Source organism: Felis catus, chromosome A3 (genome assembly GCF_018350175.1).
Source record: "Felis catus isolate Fca126 chromosome A3, F.catus_Fca126_mat1.0, whole genome shotgun sequence".
Taxonomy (NCBI): domain Eukaryota; kingdom Metazoa; phylum Chordata; class Mammalia; order Carnivora; family Felidae; genus Felis; species Felis catus.
In genome coordinates this window covers 113051940-113076805 of record NC_058370.1, presented here as the reverse complement: position 1 = coordinate 113076805, position 24866 = coordinate 113051940, and the positions used below count along the sequence as shown (strand labels likewise).

The window sequence follows — 24866 nt, the reverse complement described above, 5'->3', positions numbered from 1 at the left end:
TCTTCCTCACCATTTGAAGCGAAGCTGGGTAAAATGGGAGAAGGAAGGAATGCCCTTGTGTGGAAACTACCTAGCAAATGCCAGCCGTGCTTTAGCTCTGAGTTATGGAAACCACATGTGACTGGACTATAACAGCATTAACTCAGAATTGCCTGCTCCATAAAGAAGAAACTTGCCATATAAGTTGTTCCAGAAAAGTTAAATAATTTCAGAAACGTGGCACGAATGATGTCACCCACAGAACAAGGAACACTAAACTCTCAAAACAAACTCCAGAAAAGAAACATCAGCCTTCTCAATGGAAATAATGGGAAATAGCCCAATAATTCTGTTTCTTTCTTCTGTGCTTTTTACCACATCTGTTGCATATTTTTTCCTCTTGATAAACGTCAGACCTTCTAGCAGATGACCTTGTCTCCTTCTTTTTAGAGTAAATAGAAGTGATTAGACAGAACCTTCCTTGACTTCCTGCTATCAAAAAGACAAATCTACATATATCTCTACCTATTTTGCCCTCTTTCCTGCTGTTACAATGAGAAAGCTGACTTGCTACATTATCCAAAGTAAATCCCTCCACCTATGCATGGCTCCATCACTTCTGTCTTCTCGGGATCCTTGTTATGTAGGTTAAATTCTTCTCCTGTTCCTTAAATTTTCCTTTCCAACTGATTAGCACTTAAATATGCTCAGGTGTCAAATCAGAAGTCTGTAATGGGTATCCAGAAGCTAACTCAGCATTTCCCTTTGGACATCTCAGACAGTTCTAACACAACACATCTAAAAGTGAACTCATCTTTTGTCCACCATGAATTTCCTACTCCTTCCCCTTCCCCTCAATTTCTCAATCTCAAGGGAATGGCTCCATAACCCAACCAAATGTTTAGCTAGAAACCTGGGAATTATCCCTGATTCCTTCTTTCTGCTCATTCCCCAAAGCCATCGGATCAGCAAATCTTGTGTCTATCTTCAAATTATATTCTGTAACAAACCACCCCCCTCCATCTCTGTTGCCACACACTGGTTTAGATAGCAATCATCTCTTGCTTGGATGGTTATAATTGACTACTGTTTTCCACATCATCAGTGTAGGTGTCTACTAATCTCTTTTCCACACTGCAGCTGGAGGGATCTTTAAAAAATCTAGGGGTGCCAGGGTGGCTCTATCAGCTCATATCAGGTAAATGTACAACTTCAGCTCAGATCATGATCTCACAGTTCGTGGGTTCCAGTCCCGTGTTGGGCTCTGTGCTGACAGTTCAGACCCTAGAACCTGCTTTGGATTCTCTCTGCCCGTCTCCCACTCGTGCTCTGTCTCTCTCTCCCTCTCATCTCTCTCTCAAAAGTAAATAAATGTTAATTTTTTTTTTAAATCTAGGTAGGATCACACCACTCTCTTATTCATCTCTGAAACAATGGTTTCCCATTGCCTTTCAGATAAAGCCCATACGCCTTCATATAACTTACAATACTGTTCATGAGCTACCCCTATGGACTCTTTAGTCTCATGTCTTGCCATATTCAATACTTCAGTCATTCTAAATGTCTTTCAGCTTTTCATAATTGCAATATTCCCATCCACTCTTTGCCTAGCTAAAACTCGCTTCGCTCCTATACTAAAGTAGTGCCCCTCCCCTTCAGGGGATACTTTATTGTAATTATTTGTTTAATTCTTTGCTAGAGTATAAGAATTATGTCTTTCTCATTTACCCATTTATCCTCTTCTCTGCTTGACCCCAATCTTGTCTACCAGCCACTCCAGTACCTTACTTAGTATCTGGTGTCTAATAAATCCCCAGTAAATATTTGTCAAATAAATTCATTATTTTTCAGAGCTTTATTAACCTTTCTCTTACTGAACTTAATATTCTTGATTCTCCTTAGTCTTAGGGAATATAATCATAACACCTTTTCAATCTTGTGTCTGTGGTGAGAAAGGGAGATTCAGCTTGAATGTGGCCAGAACAACAAATGCTAGGATGAATTAGTTGTTAATCCTTAAGGTTTAAAGGCTTGTAATAATTACCACTCATTTTCACTAAGGTTTTAGGCATTTAGAGAAACCCCCTTGTTTCCATATGAAGGTCCTATAAAAGCCAAGACATATTTGTGGTCATTTATATATAAAGACAATATCTGCCATTAGGAGGGAAGAGTCTTTAAGGGTTTTTGTTAGTTTTTTATTGCAATAGAGATAATGCTATAGACAAGACTATCTTTGGAAGTTCTAACATGGCCAACATCATTTCAAAACTGTTGAATTTTTACTGGATATAATATTTCAACTTATAAATTCTGTAATCCTGGAGCCAGGAGCAACCTTTGCTGTCATTTTGGCATGCTTCCTAGACACCTTCTGGGAATTAAGCCCACAACATCTCCGACAGTCATTACTTTACTTTGGCTCAAGAACCTTCAGGAATGGGATTCCATTGCTGATGAGGCCACCTGCCCCACTTTTAGAAGCTCTAGTGTCACAATGTTTTTTCTCCTATTTCCTTTTTTCTTCTCTAACTTAACATCTCTCTTCCTGTCACTTCAATCATATTGGTCCTGTACTTCACCTAAGTCCTCAACTTAAAGACCTTTAAATATTGGAAGGGAAGAGATACTGTGGGTGAAGGGAAGAACATTCCCTTGAGCACCCAGTATTTTACAGGACATATGGTGGGTGTATTTTATGTTACCTCTGTAACTCCTTCAACAATCCAGTAAAGTAGGCAGCAATATTGGCATTTTACTCAGACGTAAGTAAAACTCCCCCACATTTGCTTATCTAGGACTGAAATCCAACGTTCTGAGTCAAGAGGCTGGGGTGCTAATTTATGTCCGTTAATGCTAGCTGCATGGAGCTGACTCCTTTTTACTATTTCTAAAATTGGGAGCATAGTTCTTTTTGTCCTAGGCAACCTCACAAGGATTTTTTGAAGACAGAGGCTTTCATGTTAATGAAAGACTTTTTGCTGTAGGCAGACATCATGGCCTTTGGAATCACACCCAACAGAACTCTATTGCCCTTTTGAAGTGAGAACTTTTCTCATAGAAGTAATTCAAGCCCTGGGGAAATTTTGGCTTTATTGTGTCCTTTTCAGACTTGTGAGAAAATGTGTATGCTGGGGAGCAATAATTCTCATTTCAGCCAGAGAATACCTATCAACACTAAAGCAAGTCCCAAACCATTGGGAGACTAAACAACCTGGACTAAAATAACATTGACACTCACATTGAGACAGTCAGTAATGATTTAGAGTCAGAGTTTGATGATCACCACAACAAACTGTTTTAGAGATTTACTAACATTCCAAGGTCAGTGTTTGGAAATTCGTAATGAGTACTCCAATGGTACAAGTGTATTTGGACTAAAATAGTATTTTACACTATGTGTATAAATTTTGGTTTTTGCCACATTTACAGCACTTTAATAGGCTGATTTTTTAAAATAGCTGTTTGATTTAAAAAATACCATGTCACCAAATAACTATTTCGAATATTTTTCTTTATTTAATTGACTTTGAGATGGACAAAATTTCGAAAACTACCTATAACTCAAGGGTTTTGGAAATGTTTTAACACAACGTGGATTCTTTGGGGTTTCTATTATTTAACTCTGTCTGGGGATTTCTTTATGTTCTTTTATCAGGTTCTGCAAAGTACTTATTATTCAAGTTGGATAAACCAGTTCTGCAGACTGCATCCCCAGTGCATTTTTCAAGAATGACAACTGCCCTTAACATTCTTGCAGACCTGGATACCTATCTGTGTGGAACCAGTAGGTAAGTATTTATTTAAACCATTGTAGATTACATACAAAACTTGCCAAAATAAATATGCCTAGGAAAACTGAAAGAAATGTGCTATGATATTAACAAGAGTTATCTTTGGATGGTGAGATTGCGGGCAACTTTTTTTCCTTCCTGTCCTATTTTAAATGATGAATATATGTTGCTTTTATAATAAAGAAGCTTTACTTTTGAAAAAGCAGTTGCAGACACAATAATAGCCACACAAATAAAATGAGATCTCAGGTGCATGTGCAGGTGACAGAATGCTAAGTGGGGACACAGACACATCTACTGATTGCAGAAACAGATTGTAACTGGAGAGCCTGGCCTGCCTAGCTCTCATGTGCTGCCTTCCTTGCAGATCACAAATATCCCAAACATAGTGACAGGTTTTTGGTACCACATTGTTTCTTTCTAACCCCTTATGGAAGGGTAATACCTTCCTCAAGAAGATCAGCTGAATAGAGGTGCCTGGGTGGATCAATCCATTAAGCATCTGACTTCAGCTCAGGTCATGACCTCGCAGTTTGTGAGTTCAAGCCTCACGTTGGGCTCTGTGCTGACAGCTCAGAGGCCTGGAGCCTGTTTCTTATTCTGTGTCTCCCTCTCTCTCTCTGTTCCTCCACTGCTCACTCTCTGTCTCTCTCTCAAAAATAAATAAACACTAAACAATTTTAAAAAAAGTAGACCAACTGAATAATTATAGATTTGACCTGAGAAACTAGTTTAGTTAATGTAGGCCATTTGGTTCTAAGCAATATATTTACCATTCAGTAACAAGAGTTCACAAGATAAGTGTCTATATATACATGAAGGGTAATCAAACTTGTCAATTGTCCAATCTTGACTTTTAATGGGATTGACAGAATTTACATTAAGGAAATAAGAGAAGTGTTGCCCCCAAATGTCCTGGAAGAGGTACCAAGTTCTTATTATGAATATAGACAGATCCTATTAAATCTAGAAAGCTGGAAGGAACCTCTATCCCAGGCTGTTTACTAAAAGCTGATTTAAAGTACTAAAACAAACTAAAAATATTATAGCACATATTCAAAGATAAACTTTTTACAATTTTTATTTTATTCATTTCTTCATCCATCCATCCACTCATTCATTAATTCATCAAATGCTTTTTTTTAGTATCTTCTCTGTGAGAGACAACATCTTAGGAGCTGGGGAGTATGCCAGAGAACAAACACAAAAATCCTGCGTTCATAGAGCTTATGTTTATAGTGCTAGAAAGATTTAAAAACAAATAAACAAGTAAAATATATAGTACATCAAATGGGGACGAGTGTTATGAAAAAAAATAAAGCCAGGAGGTGAGGTAGGGCATGCCAAGTGGGAGGTGGGTGTGAGGAGAGAGGTCTTGTTGTTTTAAATAGGGTGGTCAGGAAAGGCCTCACCAATAAGGTAAGTTGGTTAAGAGACATAAAAGAATTGCTTCCAGACATCTTTAATATTTCCCTTTCACAAATCGTTTGAGCAGCAGAAGTGGGATAGCATTGATCCCGTGTTTCTGTTATTTTTACTGCACTTGTGAAATAATCCTACTTTTTAGGCTCTAAATGTGGCACCGTCAGCACAAGAATATGGTTTTACACAGAAATAATACACGGTAAAAAATTTCCTTTGCAGTTATATGCCTACTGCACAGACCCACTCATATGTCACTCTTTGGTGGTCCCGTTGAACTAACACAACCATATACATGGAAGTTAGCTTTTTTTCCCTATTCATTCATGTGTCTGCTTTCTGAAGTTGACTTTGAGCCTACTGAAGGCAGGGATGGGACAATGATTTGTTCGTCTCGGCAGCCTCAATGCTTAGCCCAGTGCCTGGCATCTGTCAGGTGCTTGATGATTGCATGTTAAATAAATAAATTTCAAAAGTAGAAAAGACACTGACTTCAAACAGTTTAAGAGATTAATTCCCAGTGGGCACATTAACCTATTAAACTGCCCAAAGTGGATAACTGTCTTACATCACGATGAGCTCTCACCTTCTCTAAGCCCTATATGGAGCTCGCATCAAGGACTCTGAAATAAAATGAGGTGCCTCCAACAGCAATGCTTTCAGTATAAGGAACTCTCAGAGGTGGTTTCCAATCCCATTTCCCCTATGACAGTGATGTAAAATGAGAAAGCTGTCATCCCCACATTTTTTCTACCTATGTGGCAGATCATTTGGCTATGTCAACTTTCTGATATGGTGTGGAGGAGTGATATTCCTCATACTGGATTAGGGGGCAAAATCATGACAATGTATGATATCCATACTTGGGAGAGCAATGAAAGGGGAAAAAGGAAGCTAAAAGCTTCATTTTACAATGGAGTCCTGATTCTAGGCCTTAATAATTGTATAGTTTTAGACCAGTTGCTGAATCTCTGCAAATCCCATGACCTCATCTGTAAATTGGGAATAATAATTACTATTTTTATGAAGCATTGTTATGAAATATTATTTTGTTGGTCATAACAGTATCATTATGAAGGTCAAGTTGGATAATATCTAGAAAGTGGTATGGTGATTGATCTATAATGTGGATGTTCAACAGATTATTGTTAATACTTTTATTACTATTCCCACTAGTACTAATGTCACTATTAGAGAAATCATGCAAATAAGACTTTTTAAATCAATTATTGAATGTTTATATGATCATTGAGGATAATTCTCACAAATATATTTGCACTTTACAATTTACCTCCTTTGGGGTACCTGGGTAGCCCAGTCACTTAAGCCTCTGTCTCTTGATTTGTAGCTCAGGTCCTGATCTCACAGTTCATGAGAGCGAGCCCCACATCAGGCTTTGCTGACAGCTCAGATCTTGCTTGTGATTCTGTCTCTCCCTCTTTCTGTGCCCCTCCCCTACTCATGTGCATGCTCTCTCTCTCTCTCTCTCTTTCTCTCTCTCAAAATAAAATAAACATTTTAAAAAATTTACCTCCTTCTATATACTTATAATCATATTAAACCAAGTAACATTTATAATATTCTTGAATGTCTCTCTTATCTCTTAAGAATATGAAGAAAGTTGGGGCACCTGGGTGGCTCAGTCAGTTAAGTGTCTGACTCTTGGTTTTGGCTCAGGTCATCATTTCACAGTTTGTGAGTTCAAGCCCTGCATCAGGCTCTATGCTGACGGCGCAGAACCTCCTTGGGATTCTCTCTTCCCCTCTCTCTCTCTGCCCCTCCCCTGATCATGCGCACAGTCTCTCTCTCAAAATAAATAAAAACTTAAAAAAAAGAATATGAAGAAAGTTAAGATATTGTATCAAGACAATGTCGGCTGCAAAATGGGCTGGTATTTAACAGAACATTTCTGTGGTCTTGGGGCACCTGCAGGCGAAGGAACAGGTCAGCAGGCATTTTGCCATCATGGTGGTTGACATATTATCTCTGTCACTTTGATACTTTTCTGGTCGAAAGATGCAGTCAATGGAAGTCATTATCTTTTTCGGTAGGAAAGTAATGCTATAATGAGGTCTGAACTCTAGTCTAATAACTTTCTTTTCTTGTTTCTTTAGAGTCTTGGAGTATAACTAAGGACAGACACCAGTACTAGCACAAACGTTACCAAGTTGCATGATTATGGAGATGGTCTACCTATTGCTGAAAATGTATCTAGTTTTTTGACAACGGCTTAATAACCATGGGGTCAAGTGGACTTGGAAAAGCAGCAACACTAGACGAACTGCTGAGCACTTGCATTGAGATGTTTGGTATGAGGGTTTTCTCCCTTTTACGTATCTTGATGCTCTGACATCCCCCTTTTCACGTGCAAGTGTTGCTGTGAAACAGAATTCAATCTCCACCTCTGGATTTGAGTCCTTTTTGATTGACCCCAATCTGTCTCCCCCAAGATCACTGCCCTCTCTGCATTTTCTTCACTTTACTTCCCACAGCTAATATGCAGCCACATGGTCCACTTAATGTTTCTGGGACATCCTTGCATCTTTCTATGCCTACGCCTTTATTACACTCCTTCACTAAAATTTGCTTCAGGGACCATCTCAGTTGCTATTTCAGGTGTTCATATTACCATTCCTAATCCCTGCTGTTAGCAGTGTGGATTGCTTCCTCCCACAGCCCTTTGGGACTTTCTTATGGTACTTGGTATATGGGGCTATGGTTATTCCTCAGTCTTTTGTCTCAGACAAGCATGGGTAGCACAATCTGCTGCATTCTATATTTGTTTATATGACTTGTACCTTCTACTAAGCTACATGCTTTTTATGTTGTTTATGTATCCACTTCAGCATTTCAGGATATTCTTTGCACAAATAGAATCACAAAGGGGTTGTTTTTTAATTGTTTTTTTAAATTTATTATTATAGGAAGTGTTAGACCAGAGTAGGGTGGCCAGATAAAATATGGGATGATCAGTTAAATTTGAATTTCATATAAGGTACATTTTTAGTGTAATTACATCCTAAATAATGCATTGGATATACTTATGCTAAAAAATCTATTTTTGGTTTACCTTAATTGAGATTAACTAAGTGTTCTGTATTTCTATTTGCTAAATCTGGCAATCTAACACCAGAGGGAGGGTGAGACCAACCTATTCACTCAACTTGCAAGGAAGACCCAAACAATAATTGGGTCTATGAGATATTTTGACACTAATGTTTCTCTACTGATATTAGAAAAAGAGTAATACTGTTGTCTCCTCACCCCTCACTTTATTTTATTTTTTTAACAGATGACAATGGAGAGCTGAACAATAGTTATTTGCCAAGAATAGTTCTACTGATGCACCGATGGTATTTATCTTCCACTGAATTGGCAGAAAAACTTCTCTGCATATATCCTTTCAACTACTGCATAATTTTTACAATCATAAATCAAGTTCTGTATTTAGTAGAGTGTCTAACAAAAGCTGGTAAATTAAGATGAATAAACAGTCTTCAGTCAGTTATCCAGCTGTTTTGTGTATAGATAGATAGATAGATAGATAGATAGATAGATAGATAGATGTCTACACAAGGCATCTGCGTGATGGACCAAAGAGTTGACTATCCATCTGGGTGTTTTGGCTGTACTTGAAAATAATCACTAGATATACAATGAAACGGAAGCTTAGGCTGAATGTTTCTAATTTGTCTTAAACATTTCTGCTGTTAGTATAATGAAAGAATAGTCAACACTTATTTAAGACCTAATTTATTCCTTTTAGGATGGCAAAATGATGGACACAGAGGATATGGTTTAGACATATGGAAATGCCAACCAAAATAAGGCACAAATCAGGCACACATGCCACCTAAGTTTTCACATTTTCCCTTGTTGACAAGACACAAAGAACATTCTAACAGGTTTATTGCAATCGGTTGGTTGATATTGATTTCAGATTTCCTTCTGATACAAAAGCAAGCAAAGAAACAAACAAAAAGACCCAGAAACCCCATTCTAGTAAGAGCTTTTAGCAATCTACGACTGTTGTACACAGTGCAGTCCCAAAAGGTGATTGAAAGCCAAATGACACAAAATGACAAAATAGCCTCACATGTATAAGGAGGTTTTATTCCTGGAGATCTAATGTTTATTATCAGCCTGCTTCCAGCCCCAGGGGCCTTCACATGACTGGGAAGCCTTATGGGGTAGGAGCCTGATAGGCAGAGGGTCTGTCAAGTATTAGGGCCATGTGGGCTTCCATTGGCTCATTGCAAGCTTCCTCCACTTTCTACTTTTCCCCTCCATCCTTCCTACAGCCTCAGGATAGAAGGGAATATTGGAGAGGGTAAGGGGACATTTACCCTGAGCAGAGGTTCTTGAAAGCGAGCAATATCCCAGTCCTCAGTGTAGTCTGAGAGTCTCCAGGACTCAATATGGGGGTGTAATAGTGCGTAGGTTACAATTATTCAGTGCTGATATCATCAGAGCTTGTTGTCTCCCCATTTGAACATCCATATAACTCACATGTCCCTGGTATGGCCTTCTTATTAGGAATTCATCTAAATTGGTCAAACAGCTGCAGGTGTGGGCAAAGGAAACAAGGTACAAGGATTTTTTTCTTTAACTAATGTACGTATCGAGATGCCAGTGGAGAAAACTGTGATGAATTTCGGTTAAAGATCTGTTACTTCATGAGGTAAATATACTTATACATGTAATTTGTCTTCTACTTTATGGTTCTGGAATTGTTGATAATTTCTTTTTCCCCAAGCAGCAGACCTAGTTTGGCAATAGAATGGACTCCGATCCCTCTTTTACTGATTTTGATTAAATTGGCTCTGCTCTGTTCCTGGGAGTTGAATTTATCTTTCTTTTAGAGGTCAAGCCATAGCAAATGTGATTAGGGAATGAAACTAGCTGTTGGAAAGAGTAAATTCATTTCTTTTCTATTTCCCCACGATATACTTTCCCAAGTAGTTGCCATGAACTGGGAGAAGAGTTTCCTGCACTTAGATGAGAGTAGAGACACTCAGGACTTAGGGTCAGAAAGAGAGACTCAGAGAGGGAGTGGTAGACTCGGGTCCTTGATTGAAGGAGGGAAAAGTGAGAGCTGGTATCATGCAGAGGGGAATAGGAGATTGCTAATTTGGGGTATGGTCCTGGGTTTATGGTGAAATGTAATCTGTAAAATGATACAATAATTTCCATAAAGGTCTAGCTTGAAATCTTCTCATCGTCAAAAATATTTGATGCCTTTCAGGTACTGGATTCTCAAGTTTCCTGCAGAGTTTAATTTGGACCTTGGTTTGATCCGTATGACTGAAGAATTCCGAGAAGTAGCTAGCCAACTAGGGTATGAAAAACACATCAGCCTCATCGACATATCCAGCATGTAAGAGTGGCACAAGCTTCTTTCAAACATGATGAGTCATGATAAGGGGATGGAATAGTGATGGTCCCACTTGACCTCCGTCCATACTATTTCAGAATCAAGGTGTGCTCTTGTGAAGAAAGTCTTGCTGCAAAATAAGCACAGCCCCACTGGACATAGTTCATCTTTCCAAGCCTCAATTTCTTTATGTATAAAATGGGGATAGTACCTTGGTCATGGGGCTACTATGAGCATACAATAAATGCATAGTAAGATAGCATTTGGCATGTAATAGATGCTGAGTACTTAATTACTAAGTCTAATTCCTGTCTCCTAAGTCCTTGCCACTCATAGTGTAGCCTGTAGATCAGTAGCACTGGCATCACATGGGAGCTCAGTAGAAATTCAGAATCTCAGGCCCCACCCTAAACCTGCTGAATTGGAAACTGCATTTTAATAAGAGAGCACTAGCTGATTCATGTGCACATTCAAGTTTGAGAAGCCCTGTGCTATGTGCTTCTGAGATCAGCCTGAGGCTTTACAAATGTTGACCATTGTTTTGCCATGAACTGGTTAGCTCATTTACTAGGAACTCAGTGCTAATTAGATTTGCATTTTATACCTACTAGTTAACTTTGTACAGAGAAAACTATGCAATGGCCCTAAGTATGGTTATCCATCTTGCAAATATGTTTTTGTGTCCTGGGCATTCATACTCTGGTCCATTTTCCTAGAATACTTCTTTAAGAGTCTTGATCAACAGTGCATGATCCATGAATCATTAGGGATGTTGTTAAAAACACAGATTATTCAGGTTCATTCCTAGTAAATCAGAATCTCTGGCAGTGAGGTCAGTCGTCTGTCTTTATAACGAATTTTTCAGATAATCCATATGTTGTTGAAGTGTAAGAACCCAACTTCAGGTGGTTTTCATGTGCCTTCAATCACCATCGTATATATTGATAATCTGCCAAATTTATATACCTAACCCTGACCTCTCCCCTGTGATCCAAACCTTACTGGTCACAAGAAAGAGCAAGTAAGAAATTCTGGATGGATCGGTGCAAACCCACCCTGTCTGGAAAAACAACTCAAAGTTTATGTTCTATTGGCAGTGGGTCAGTGGTTTTCTCTTCAAATATGAAGGACAGGGCGTGTATTTTGCACAAGCTCCTGGAAGCAGGCCAAGAGTTACAGAGTCAGTAGGTTAATAACTTCCATTGAGTGAAATGGCCTTTCAGCACATTGACCAGACTCACTGTTTCTTTTATAGTCCTTCCTATGACTGGATGAGAAGAGTCACACAGAGGAAAAAAGTATCCAAGAAGGGAAAAGCCTGTCTGCTGTTTGACCATCTGGAGCCCATTGAATTGGCTGAGCACCTCACTTTTCTGGAGCATAAATCTTTTAGAAGGATCTCAGTAAGAAACTGACATTTATTCTTCCAAGGATAACAACCACCATGCCAACTTTCCCAAGAGCTGCGTTTTCATATTGGCAGCCTCTGTCATTGTGCTCCACTGGAAAAGTGCCCTTAATTCACAGGAACAATCCCTTTTAACCAAAGATAAATATTATCCTGCCTTTATTTTATGGCTTAGGAGCTATATATCTGTCGCTATTTTCAATGTCTCCTTTCATACGATTAAAGCATGATTTTCTAAATACTCAGTGGAGATTTAACCATTCAAGGTTTATTTAGCTCCGTTGACTTCTCCCAAGTGAACATGTTTTGCTAGGCCCTCCATTTGAGGGAAGGCATATTTATTTAGGTTGGGATTTGTATAAATGCCTAATTACGGGCATAGGTTGAGAATAAGAATTGTAGGCTTTGATGAGACTCTCACATCAGGTTGTTTATTTCCAGATATAGAGAGCTGGAATTAAACTTTTCTTTCCTACTCCGTCTTAATAGTGTTCCTTCTCCACCTCCTTTCTCTTCCTCTTGACTGTGGTCTCTTCCTAGCCACCTACTCTCTATTTACTTGTTAGGAGACTATTTCCTTAATGGCTCATGATCAGGCTTTGTCTCACCAAGCTCTGGGGCAATCACTCCTCTTTCTTTTCCAAGGTGCCAGGAAATTAATTACATTATTACTTGCAAAGAAGAACATGAGGTTAGAAGTATGGATTTTTGAAAGACTGATTCTTTTTACAAAATAATCCTACTTGGAGAGTACCTTAATGATCCTTTCCTGGCAGGCCATGAGAGGGAACCCCCTGCATTGTTTACATGATAGAAGGCTCACATGTATTTGGTGGCATCCATGCTGACTCCCCCAAAAGGTGTCTGTTTTGCTAAGGAGCTGCCTTACTTCAATTATTGTTTTCTTCTTCTTTTTTCTTAAAACACTGTACAAAATTATTCTGACTTGAAATCATTATATTTGTATTCATTTCCTTTTCTTTAATGTATGCCATTGTATCTCAGACTTGCCTGGCTGTTGAAATCACAAGTAGTGGGTGAAAAATGAAGACTCTTGGGTTCTTCCTTTGGAGATATTGATCCTTTAGGTCTGAAGTGTCCCCAGAAACCAATATGTTATAATGCAAATGTCTCAGGTGGATCTTATGATCCAGCAAATTTGAGATTCACTGAATGTGACTTAGACTCTTGTCCCTCCCCGCCCTGTCCAACACTGTGATGTGTAAGCATGTATCTGTGTATGGTGGAGTGAAACACAGCAAAATAATATGTTAAGGATACGTGTATATTCAAATGTGTAAGATACCATCATAAATGTGAAATGAAAGAAATCATTATGTTGTTATGAAACAGCGTCTCACATCTTCCACACAACGTTCTAATTTCTGATTTTACAAAGACTCCATTATAATTCAGAGTCTCTGAATCTTCCTTTACTAGTTCACTGATTACCAAAGCTATGTCATCCATGGCTGCCTGGAGAATAACCCAACCTTGGAGAGATCTATTGCTTTATTTAATGGAATCTCTAAGTGGGTCCAGTTGATGGTTCTTAGCAAACCAACCCCCCAGCAAAGGGCAGAAGTCATTACAAAGTTTATCAATGTTGCCAAGGTATGTATGTCTGGGCATTAGCCTGGGGTTCTTAAAGGATTAGATGTTTGTTCCCTCTAGAGAAAAGTCATCAAAGAAATTTGGGGTTCACACCATAAAGGACAATTAAAGTATTCATAATATCTGGTGGTGAACATCATACTTCTCTCATGCACGAAGACTGCCTTTAATTGGCAATACTTGGAAGCATTCGTTGTAACGCTTTCTGTAAAATGATGGATATATTTTTCTGGTGGATTGCATTTGTGCTTCATGTTAAATTGATATTATTTGTCCTAGATCCTTGTTATTAAAATAGTGCATTCACCTGTACTTCAGAGAGGCTGGAATAGTTGAAAAATTCTTACAAAGTATTGATGGTAATTTTTTTTTATTGCAGAAGCTCCTTCAGCTCAAAAATTTTAACACTCTGATGGCAGTGGTGGGAGGCCTTAGTCATAGTTCTATCTCACGCCTCAAGGAGACCCATTCTCATCTTTCTTCAGAAGTTACAAAGGTATGGTGGATTAAATTCTAATCCTGAGTACAAAAGTCATTTGTAAATTGTTTAGGGATAGGATGCTCCTATCAGAAGGGGAAAGTTCTCTTCCTAGACAATGGTTGGTTACACATGGGGAATTAAATAGGAAGGGAATAGGCACACCACTGACAAAAACAGGTTGGAAGTGGTGGCAAGTGTCCCAATAAGAAGGCCTTTAAGAATACCAAGTGTCCCAACAAGAATACCATTAACATATTGCAGTTGTGAGTACTCCACAAATATGTACTTGGTGCTAACTATGTGATATGCACTGTGACACACACAGGGCGTACAAGGCAAATAAGACAAATCATTCCTACCCTACCCTCCTCAAATCAAGTCAATGAACACCTGCTCTATTCATAGCACTGTGTTAAACACAGTGGACAGATACAAAGGAAGAGAGAGATGTTGACCTTGTCTAGAAATCCCTCAGATTTATAGCTGAGTTCTCAGGGAAAAAAAAAAAAAAAAAAAAAAAAAAATATATATATATATATATATATATATATATATATATATATATATATATATATTTAGAAAACACAATGATCTTTGTCTTTTTTTTTTTTTTCAACGTTTATTTATTTTTGGGACAGAGAGAGACAGAGCATGAACGGGGGAGGGGTAGAGAGAGAGGGAGACACAGAATCGGAAACAGGCTCCAGGCTCTGAGCCATCATCATCAGCCCAGAGCCCGACGCGGGGCTCGAACTCCTGGAACGCGAGATCGTGACCTGGCTGAAGTCGGACGCTTAACCGACTGCGCCACCCAGGCGCCCCGATCTTTGTCTTTTTAAACTGAGCTTTTTCTGCCATATTTGTTTCCAGACCACAATAATAATATTTTTCCTTTGTCAGTGAGAAAGAACATTTCATCTTTAGGAAAAGATTTCTTTGTAAGCATGTAGTGTGCTGTATCAGTAAGGACACTTTCAGCTATAAGTTTTAAAAAATCTTGAAATTGCTTAGACAGTAAGGCAATGGGTCATCTCACATACCTGGAAGTACAAAAAGCAGGGCCAACTCCAGGCATAATCTGATTAGAGCTCTGGGTCAGTAGTTCTGCCTACCTTTCAGTATCAGTTATTTGTTTCCTTAGACCGGCCTTTCTCCTGATTGGGCTGTCTGCAAGTTGGAGACAGGGAAAACTTCCGCCTTCAGCCCTGCCCCCATGGAATGAAAGACGTTGTTTTTAGGCAGATTGGACCATCTCAGGTCACATTTTCACCCCTGGACCAATAACAATTGCTAGAAGAATATAATGTGCTGATTGGCTTACCTCTGTGTTCTTGAACCAATCACAAACAAGAGGGATGGAATTATAATGACGGTAAATCAGAACCCAAACTTGGGCCTAGGAATGGAGACAGTTCCGTCTGAGTCACAGGGCTGCTTTCAGAAAGTTGTAGACTGATCAAAATTGAGGAAGGTCTGGTTGCTCTTAGGCAACCAGCGGTAAACAGGAGTTTGTAAGCCAAGGAGCGTTGCTCTCTGACCTAAAACATATCACTCGTTCTAAGCATACTGGGGCTCATTATGTAAGTGTCTTATTTTCCTTGAGCTTCGTACTGAATTTCAAGTAAAGAGCAAAACACATTTTACACATTGTGATGAGTCAGAATTCAGTGGAGGCTCTTAGAGGCTTGGAACCACCAGTGGATCTTCAAAAATTATTTGAAATCTTCTTTCTTACAAAAAAGGAAACTGAAGCCCCTCAAAATGAAGTTACTTGCCAAAGGTCACCTGTCTAGTTAGTGGCAGAGTCCCAAACCACAGCTATCTCATACCTCGGTGTGGCTTTTCCTACCCCATCCCATTCCAGGTTAACCTTTAAGTAATATCTTGAATGCAACTTTCTTAGAACAACAACTGTACTATACTACATACTGTATTTTAATACAATACATGCTTATGTTTGTGGACTGTAGTATTTCCATGAATTGCCAAATACTTCTAGATGATTGATGCTTTTTAACATCCTACCAGCCCTAGTAGGTAGGCAGAGGTGTGGGCAGTTTCTGTTTTGCAGTAGAATAGAACACACTGTCTAGCTCATATAGCCAGGCCCAGGACATTTTTCTAATTTTCTTTTTCTAGGTTAATAATTTCCCTGCATCAGTGTTCGTGCAATTGATACTTCTCTCAGTGGCTGAGGAATTTCCTAGCCACACACGGCAGGGCCTGGGGGTGGGTAGGAAGGAAGACTGTTTGAAAATCCTACTTTTCCATCTGTTCCAGAACTGGAACGAAATGACAGAGCTGGTCTCCTCCAACGGCAATTACTGCAATTACCGCAAGGCCTTTGCCGACTGCGAGGGCTTCAAGATTCCCATCCTTGGCGTCCACTTGAAAGACTTGATAGCAGTCCATGTCATTTTCCCAGACTGGATGGAGGACAACAAAGTTAACATTGTAAAAATGCACCAGCTCTCCGTTACCCTCAGCGAACTGGTGTCTCTGCAGAATGCCTCCCACCACTTAGAACCCAACATGGATTTGATCAACCTGCTCACGGTGAGTTGAGGGGACAGGAGTTTGTGCTGAGAGCTCTTCTCACTTCCCAGGGGATGCGGGAAAGTCCTTGAAGGTCATTCACCAGGTTGCATGCAGGGCTGGTAGATGGGGCAGGATCTGAAAGGGTGGGTGAGGGGAGGGGAGCCCAGCCCCATATCCGGCATGAGCTGAGACTATAATCACGGGGCAGAGAAATTTTCCTTTGTCCTGAGGAGTCTAGGTACCACCCCTATAGCTCTGCTCCTAGAGCTCTTGGAGAGGCCCTCCGCCCTCAGCCCCTCACTCTCCTTCGTCACACCAGCCTAGCTCATCACCACCTTCTACGTGGCCTCACCTCTTCCATTTCCCTTTGCCCTCCCGCACAGCATAGCTGAAGCCTGGGATAATACCTGGTCCTCCTCCATGATCTCCCTGTCCCCACTGCCACCCTCCCCTTGCCAGCCTGGCCTTTGAGGCCCTTCTAGACTTGTTGTCTATGTATCCTGGGTTGTCATCACCTGATGCCACATCACACTTGCCTTTGAGGAACACTGGGCTTTCCACCACGAACTGCTGCCTTCTGCTTCCTGGCCTTTGCACTTTCTTGGAAAATCCCTTCCCTATCCACCCCTGTGACTAGCTCAAATTCAAAACCTTCTGTCTTTCTGGAGCATTCTCTGTTCCTCTCCAGAGCAGTAAGTGTCTGCTTCATGTGTGGCTCTTGACCTTTATACTTTCTTAACCATAGGGAGGTATCATTTTGTATTAGATTTTTTTTTCCTGTTTACCTGCCATATATATCCCATATCCCCACTGCCTCTCATGATACCTGGCATATGTAGGAGCTCAACAGATGAACTGAATGCTGTGTTTAGGAATGTTGTGGGTCAGACAGATGAAATTCAACTAGCATTCATATTTTTTGTCATTCGTGGCTGATCTCTAGGTCCCGGCGCTTTTAGACACAACAGGTGTATGGGAGAGAACCTACCCCATTGATGGCTGCCTTGTCAGGGGGAAGAGGCATAACCAAATTCTTTCACCCTTGTTTAACAAATGGAGAAGCAACTTCCCTGTTTGGGTTTATAATACGGAAGCTTCAGACACTTGACTGCAATACTGAATTGACTCTTTTCCATTCGTGGCCATGGAAAATGAAAACAATTTCCTTCTGAAGCTCTGAGGGCCTAAATCCTCTGGGACCACTGCCCTGGCATAGGAGCGGTTCCTAGACCTTCTCACACACTGTTCCTAGACACATGATTGTTTACCAAGGCATAGAACCCCTGAAGTGCATGGAGTAATACCAGCTGTACCTTAGCATAAAGCAGAAGTTGCCGACACACAGAAACACAAATCTCTTGGGACTGAGTTTGTATGACAAACAGTAAACACACAGACATTCTCTACTGGGGGGGAAAAACCCTCTCAATAATCCAGGCACCTGCGTTTATGAATCATTTGCCATGTAAATCTGTTTCCACGAATAAGTGACCAGAGTTGCAGCCCCAATCAGACAGCAAAGCCACAGGCACAGGTGATGTCTGCAGACCAGCTGAAGTTCCACCTGTCTGTGTCCAGGCTACCTTCACTACGTGGAGGAGAGTGTCATAGAGCAGGTGCCTACGCTTGGGCATTTTCTCATCCCGACAAAAGATGATGATGGAGTAGGTGAATTAATTTTGAGTTATGAATGAAGCAACATAATGACAGATATTTAGAGAAGTATCAAAAGATTTTGAATGAAATTTTTGGGTGCAAATGGAAAATTTGAATCCTAGAAATAAAGGCTAAGAAATATATATTTTTTCTGCCTGGGAAGGAAAGAAAAAAGAAAAAGGATGACAACACAATCAATCCCCGCCCCACCCCCTCTCGGGTATTAAAAGAAAATATAGAAGCCACCAAGTACTGTACTTAGGACAACAATGTTATCTAGTGTAGTACAGTGGCAAAAATCCTGGGCAGGAGATCAAGCTTTTAGCTCTGTGTGTGCAGTTACTTAGTTTTGTCTCCTTGTTAGCTAGACCTGCCCTTGGTCTTTTCATAAGGGATTTTGTGCTCATTTGTGAGATCTCTTCCAGCTCTAAACTTCTGTGATTCTAGATACAAGGACTGGTGGCCCCTTGAGAATAAGGAGCCTGGTGTCAATCTGATACTGTGGTTCCAGCCCAGTGGCTCCTCAGATAGCACAGTCCCACATATGGACATCGATCAAGGCAGTTTCTATTTAAAGCCAAGACCCCTCCTCCTTCCCTACAACCAACAAGAAGGTTCATTGCCCAGGAATATACATTCATTCTTCCTGGCCACAAGCAGATTAATCTCTTCAATGCAGATAAAGGAGATTGCCATCAGGTGTTCACTAGAGCCCAGTGGCCATCTCATGAAGCAGATATGTGTTAGGATTAGAACCATTTGACTGACAGAAGCTGTGAGGGCATCCATAAGTGCAGAATTTCTCCATTCATTTTTCCCCAAGATTCTAGGTCAGGTTTTTACCTGAAGTGATTATTTGCCTCTAAACATGGCTCCAGGTGAGAAAGCCAATACATGATTGAGAGCCCTGAAAGATGGAAAATGAGAGCTCTTAAATAAATCAGCAATTACGGAATGTCTGCTCCATGTGGTAGGCTGCATAGCAACCTTGGGACTTTCTGTAATAACTGATTGCATTTTTCATAGCATTTTCACATATATTTCATATACACAGACATCCTGTGAGGGACCCTGGGAAGGGCAGAGAGTGTAACATCACCCCTGTCCCTTTGTATTTTACAAAGGAAGAAACAGATTTCTAAAGGACAAAAGGCTTGCAAAGGGAGAACTTCTGAATCCCCGCTTGGGGTGGGGGTATCTCTCTCTCTCTCTCTCTCTCTCTCTCTCTCTCTCTCTCTCTCTGTCTCTCAGTGATGGGCATTTACTCTGTTTGATTTATTTTACATCTATTTTATTTATTTTATATATATTTTATTTTGCATCTGTAAAAATTAAGTAATCTCTCCTTCCCTCTTCATGGGTGGCTAAAGAAGGAATTAATTACAGAACAAAATCTATGAGTCAGAGACTCTGTGTGCCATTTTTATCATTGTAAATTTAGCCCCTGAACAGCCCTGGGCACATGAAGGAAGGGAGACCCCAGCACTAAACATGTGGATTTTGGACTGTTCCTCTTTTCAGGGACAATCTAGAGAAGGCATTTTCCACTGTGATCCTAATCCTGGAACCAGAAACTTTAAAAGCTGATGCTTCTTACTTTATGGTATACGAAATCATCTGATTCTTTTCATAGTATTTTTAGATCTATCAGTTACTTTTACCATTCTGAGTATATGCAAATAACTGGAAAGCCCCCTGTATTTTTACAGTTTCAAAAAAAAGAAGAAGAAGAAGAAGACGAAGAATTGCAAAAATGGTCAATAAGATAGTTTGATGACCAAGTGTGTTTTATTTTACAGTTCTCTAGTCAGGGCGACATAGGTCTTAATGTGCAGACTAAATCCACAACCATCTTTGCTGATAGGCTTGGGTGTAAATGCAGCAACATGAAACAGTGATTCAGACCATTCTCCAAGCTCAAAATATGTTAGACACAAGCAAGCATTCTTGAGATTCCATTGACAAGTTGCCTCTAATTATTTAAAAAAAATTGTGGAGGAAGTAAAACATGTTGCTCTGCACAGGGCTGTAAAATCCAGAGGAGATGAGAGAATGCATGTAGGTAGGATCATGGCTGGGAAAGCAGAAGATGGCAGGAGTAATACATTCACTGATGAGCACAGTGGCATTTGACTGGAAGCCAACCATGCAATGCCCATCTCTATGGCCTGCTACACAAACCCCACTGAATGTATGTTAGCTCATTTAATCTTCACAGAAGTCCTGGGAAGGAGCTATTATTTATGCCTCCCATTTTAAAGACCAAAAGACTGAGTCCCACAAAGGCTAATAACTTGCTCAGGATCAAATCACTACTAATAAATTAAGGGCAAACATTTGGAGAAGACATTTCCATCATAGGATCTGGTATCTGTCCATCTGATGTATGAAAATACCACGGATGTTCTGTGTCTTTCGAGAGAGCATCTCCCCTACTCAGTGTGTGGTTTATTTGGATTTCTGGTCAGATGTTCTGGCACTGTTGTCATCCCTTTTCCAGCAGGCGCCACTGCCATTCATTATTAAAGGCCGAATCAGTAGGAGAGGGGCATGCTCATCGAAGTCCAGATCAACTCCTGATAGCAAGGAATCCAGAAGGAAACAGTGACTTGATTTTCTCCCTATGGAACGTTCACAATGCAAGGCAGCAAACTGTGGCTGGGATTATAGAGGCAGAAAAGATGGCAATGGATGCACTGCCTGCTTCTGTGAGGCTTAGAAGCCGGTAGAGTTTTCCATCGTGGAATTTATAAAATAGCAGGCAACTGCCATTGGCAAGATGTGTTTTATTTGGCCTACACAGAATCATAAAAATTTTATGTTGGTTGCCAGGATTTAAAAATTGAGATATTTCATGTAAAACTCCAGATTTCTGGCTTCTCTTGACAAATGAGAAGATATGTCAATTGTCAAGCTGACAAAAATTGGCTGTACCTGAGCAGTGGCTGTCTCCCATTCATCAGGGACCCCACGTCTCCCTGTCACCTCCCTAACCCAGAGATCCAGTGTCACATTCTACTTATCACACATTTTTATTATTGTTGAGCTCAGAGGAAAGGTCCGAAAGTAATTACATCTGCGAAGACGGTTTTGGCAAATAAGACATTGTTATACCGGTGTTTCTACCAAAAGATCTTTTTCATGCATTTCACTTCATTCTTTTATATAATGAGCTGCCTTGTAAAGGCATTTGTTTGTAAAGGCACTAGGGGATGGTTCCTCTCCTCCCTGGAGGTAGGAATGACTGTTTAATGGAAGATGGATATAGTGTCTGTTCTTTGTGGGTAGGATTTTCAAGATCTGAAATGATGATGGGGCAGTTTTATAGTCAAGTCAATTTCATTATGTTTAGAAAAAATCTTTAGGTGACAAAGTCTAGATAAAGCAGTATATGACCTGATGTGTGCTGTCCTTAATTTAAATGTTGTAGGGGCATCTGGGTAGGTCAGTTGGTGAAGTGTCCAACTCTTGAGTTCAGCTCAGGTCATGATCTCATGGTTCATGAAATGGAGCTCCACATCAGGCTTGGTGCTGGGCCTGGAGTCTGCTTAAGATCCTTTCTCTCCCTCACCTGCCTCTCTCTCTCTCTCTCAAAAAAAAAAAAAAAATGAAAGCAAGATAAATCCTTGAAAGACATCTTTTGCCTCTGAGTTTTCTCCCACTTCATCCTTCTTGTGCTTCTCCCTCACTCTACACCCATACACATTAAGTTTTTATTTTTAGGCCCAATATGTTAAATAGAATTTTTCATCCCCAATGGTCGAAGAAAGGACAGGGCACCTGGTTATGTTCACTGCTGATGAAATGGCATGATTCATCTGGTATCTTAACATTAAAGGGTGTGGGTAAGACTCATCCAGGCTGATTTTGAGTCTCATGCCTTCTATTTTAGATGAATGGGACCATGCATTTTAGTTTTTACTGATTTCATTCATGCACTCCAATCTCGGTCTAAGTTGTTGTCCCTGCCTGTCCTGATCTTTCTCTCCTTCTTTCTCTGTCCGAATAGTCCCAGTTAGGTCCTAGTTCACAAGGTCCTCTGTGACTCTGTCCTGATCATTTCTGTTTTCAGTGACCTCCCTTCCCACCTCCCCCCCACATAATAATAATATTAGTAGTAACAGCTGTCATAATAATAGTAACATCAACAACACCAAATAACATTTCTTGGCATTTTACTGTGTACCAGGTTGTGTGTGTCGTACTTCACGTGAAGTATTCCATTTGATCTTGATCAAAATTCAATTCAGTAGGGATTTTTATGATAATTTCCATTTTACAGATGTGACAAATGAGTGTCAGAGAAGATATAACTGGCTCAAGGTGCCAGGCTAACCAGTGGCAGGCTTAGGACTTGAACTCAGGCCCAACTGACTCCAGAACCTTCCTTCATGCTTTATATGCTGCCTCTCTGAGCAATTCCTGTAGCATTGAGAGTGGGGGCATCTTACTTCATAGCTCAAATATGTTGCCTTTTGTTGATATAAACACATCTGATATAGCACATAGGATGCTGATGACCATGCTAAAGTGTTTGGTTTTAAAATTTCATGTTCTGCCTCTGCATGCTATCTTTTTAATGTTCTGCATTCTCTCAAATTATTAGACACTGAGCTTCAACATTTGGTTTGAAAATATTTCAGCAATGTAAATAAATAAGTAAATGTGATCCAACATCATCATTTATCCTTTCTAATTTGTTGTAGCTCTCTCTGGACCTCTATCACACAGAAGATGATATTTACAAACTGTCACTGGTGCTGGAGCCTAGAAATTCTAAATCGGTAGGTGGATTTTTTCTAAGGATCAGTGCCAAACACCATTGATTGTCATTTACAGTAATTGGCTATTACAGTGATGCTTTGTGATCTGAAGACTGAAGAATTTAAAAAATCTGTATTCCATTTTGCCAGTGGAACAGCTTAGCTCTGACAGTTTGAGTATGATTTGTTCATCAGAGGCTAACAAAGAAGACCATTATTTCCAATTACTCTGTTTTCTTGTTATCATCTATGTGTTGTGTCTCCTCTGAGAGCCTGCCTACCTACAGGTCCTCCCCCTCAACAAAAGAGAATGCATCTTAATGTGAAACAGCGTTTTAGATTCTTCAACATAAAATGCCATTCAGCATAAAATGAAGTTTAATCAATTTTAAATACCCTGATCATAATTCACAAATTTTTCTGCTAATGATCGACTCAACTCAGAATTTCAGTATCACATTAGATAGTGTCTCAATGGCTGACTCTTAGCAAAGAAACATTATATGATAAGATTGAGGAAATTGCATTACTGAATGTACACTGATTATTAGTTTTAGTGAGCGGACTGTATCTTAGATCTGTTTTGCACTCATAAAAGAATACCTGGGTAAATTTGAAATTTGCAGCGAGGATGAGGTTTGCATGTTCAAGGAAAACATGTCTGTACTTGCCTCTTGGACTCGTATCCTCAGATCAGGTTTCTGATAAAGGTCTCATGACTTACCTCCTTACCAGTTGAACTCTGTGGGATGTTGCCAGTGACTTGGACCTTCAATCTGTCCCTGTATTCTGACTCTGCAGCATCAGCCCCAAAGAGGCAGGGCTGTTCTCTGGTACAGGGAGGATGTGCACTTGAGTCTGAGTTAGTTGACCTGGTAACGTCTGTTCTTAAAATTGTGAGTGTGGTGGCTCCATCAGCATTTTCAGCTCCCCTACCAGAGGCCCATCTCCTGGGGACACTGAAGAACAGACCCATGTGGGAAGATACAGCAGAGGTAAATGGAGGCATGAAGGCTAGCCTCTGCAAAGTTAGCATGAGAGCTAGAGAGAAAGGTAAAGTTACTGGAAAAAAGCAACTTGTGAGCTCCTCATTCCTTGCTTTGTTGTGAAGAGTCTGAGCATGGTGTGGCAAACTATGTGTGTGCCCATGGCATTTCCACCTGCCCACACCTTCCTTTACCTGGAGCAGGGCACTTTAATTGCTACCAGTTGGTTGTTGGGCACCTGGTGGGGCATCATATCCATGTTATCTCATTAACTCTGTTAAGGAAACTGAGTCTGGTGAGCATAGGTGTCTCACATGGAGCACTAATAGCCAGTAGGTGGGAGAACTGGGATGTGGCTTCAGGCCTGTCTGTCTTCAACACCTGTGCTTTTTTCTTTTAAATGTGTATCTATTTATTTTGAAAGAGAGAGAGAGAGAGAGAGCGTGCACGTGTGCACAAGTGGGGGAGGGGCAGAGAGAGAGAGTGAGACAGAGAATCCCAAGCAGGGTCCACACTGTCAGTGCAGAGCCCAACGTGGAGTTCAATCTCATGAACTGTAAGATCATGACCTGAGCCAAAATCAAGAGTTGGACGCCTAACTGACTGAGACACCCAAGTGCCCCAATGCCTAGGCTTTTCTACTGCATGAGGTTGCCTGTCCTTTTCCTGCCACCTCTTATATGGGAACATGGTAAGAACAAGGTACACTTGCCTGAGTTGTGCCTTTTACATTTGTTTTCAGGATAGATTTTGGCCAATTTCAGAAGATGTTTCCATCAAACACAGAAAAATCTTTTTATCTTTTGTAAAGCAGAATCTTTCAAAGTCCCTTCCAAGTGCTAAAATCCTAT

General features: G+C 40.2%; 1 protein-coding gene across 10 annotated transcripts in view; it reads left to right on the top strand.

Moving 5' to 3' along the window:
• RASGRP3 (RAS guanyl releasing protein 3) overlaps nucleotides 1-24866 on the top strand; it is a 105681-nt gene that overhangs the window by 57944 nt on the left and 22871 nt on the right. For 8 of the 10 annotated variants that reach the window (XM_045054697.1, XM_019827693.2, XM_011281146.4 and 5 more), the window contains 10 exons: nucleotides 3638-3770; nucleotides 7310-7504; nucleotides 8488-8590; nucleotides 9814-9876; nucleotides 10441-10572; nucleotides 11825-11972; nucleotides 13418-13591; nucleotides 13971-14087; nucleotides 16353-16628; nucleotides 22973-23050. In XM_045054697.1, the coding sequence (XP_044910632.1) occupies nucleotides 7435-7504; nucleotides 8488-8590; nucleotides 9814-9876; nucleotides 10441-10572; nucleotides 11825-11972; nucleotides 13418-13591; nucleotides 13971-14087; nucleotides 16353-16628; nucleotides 22973-23050 (1161 nt within the window). In that variant the 5' untranslated portion in view covers nucleotides 3638-3770; nucleotides 7310-7434. The remainder of the gene's footprint in view (nucleotides 1-3637; nucleotides 3771-7309; nucleotides 7505-8487; nucleotides 8591-9813; nucleotides 9877-10440; nucleotides 10573-11824; nucleotides 11973-13417; nucleotides 13592-13970; nucleotides 14088-16352; nucleotides 16629-22972; nucleotides 23051-24866) is intronic. The other 2 variants (XM_019827694.3, XM_045054698.1) reach the window with 2 other exon arrangements.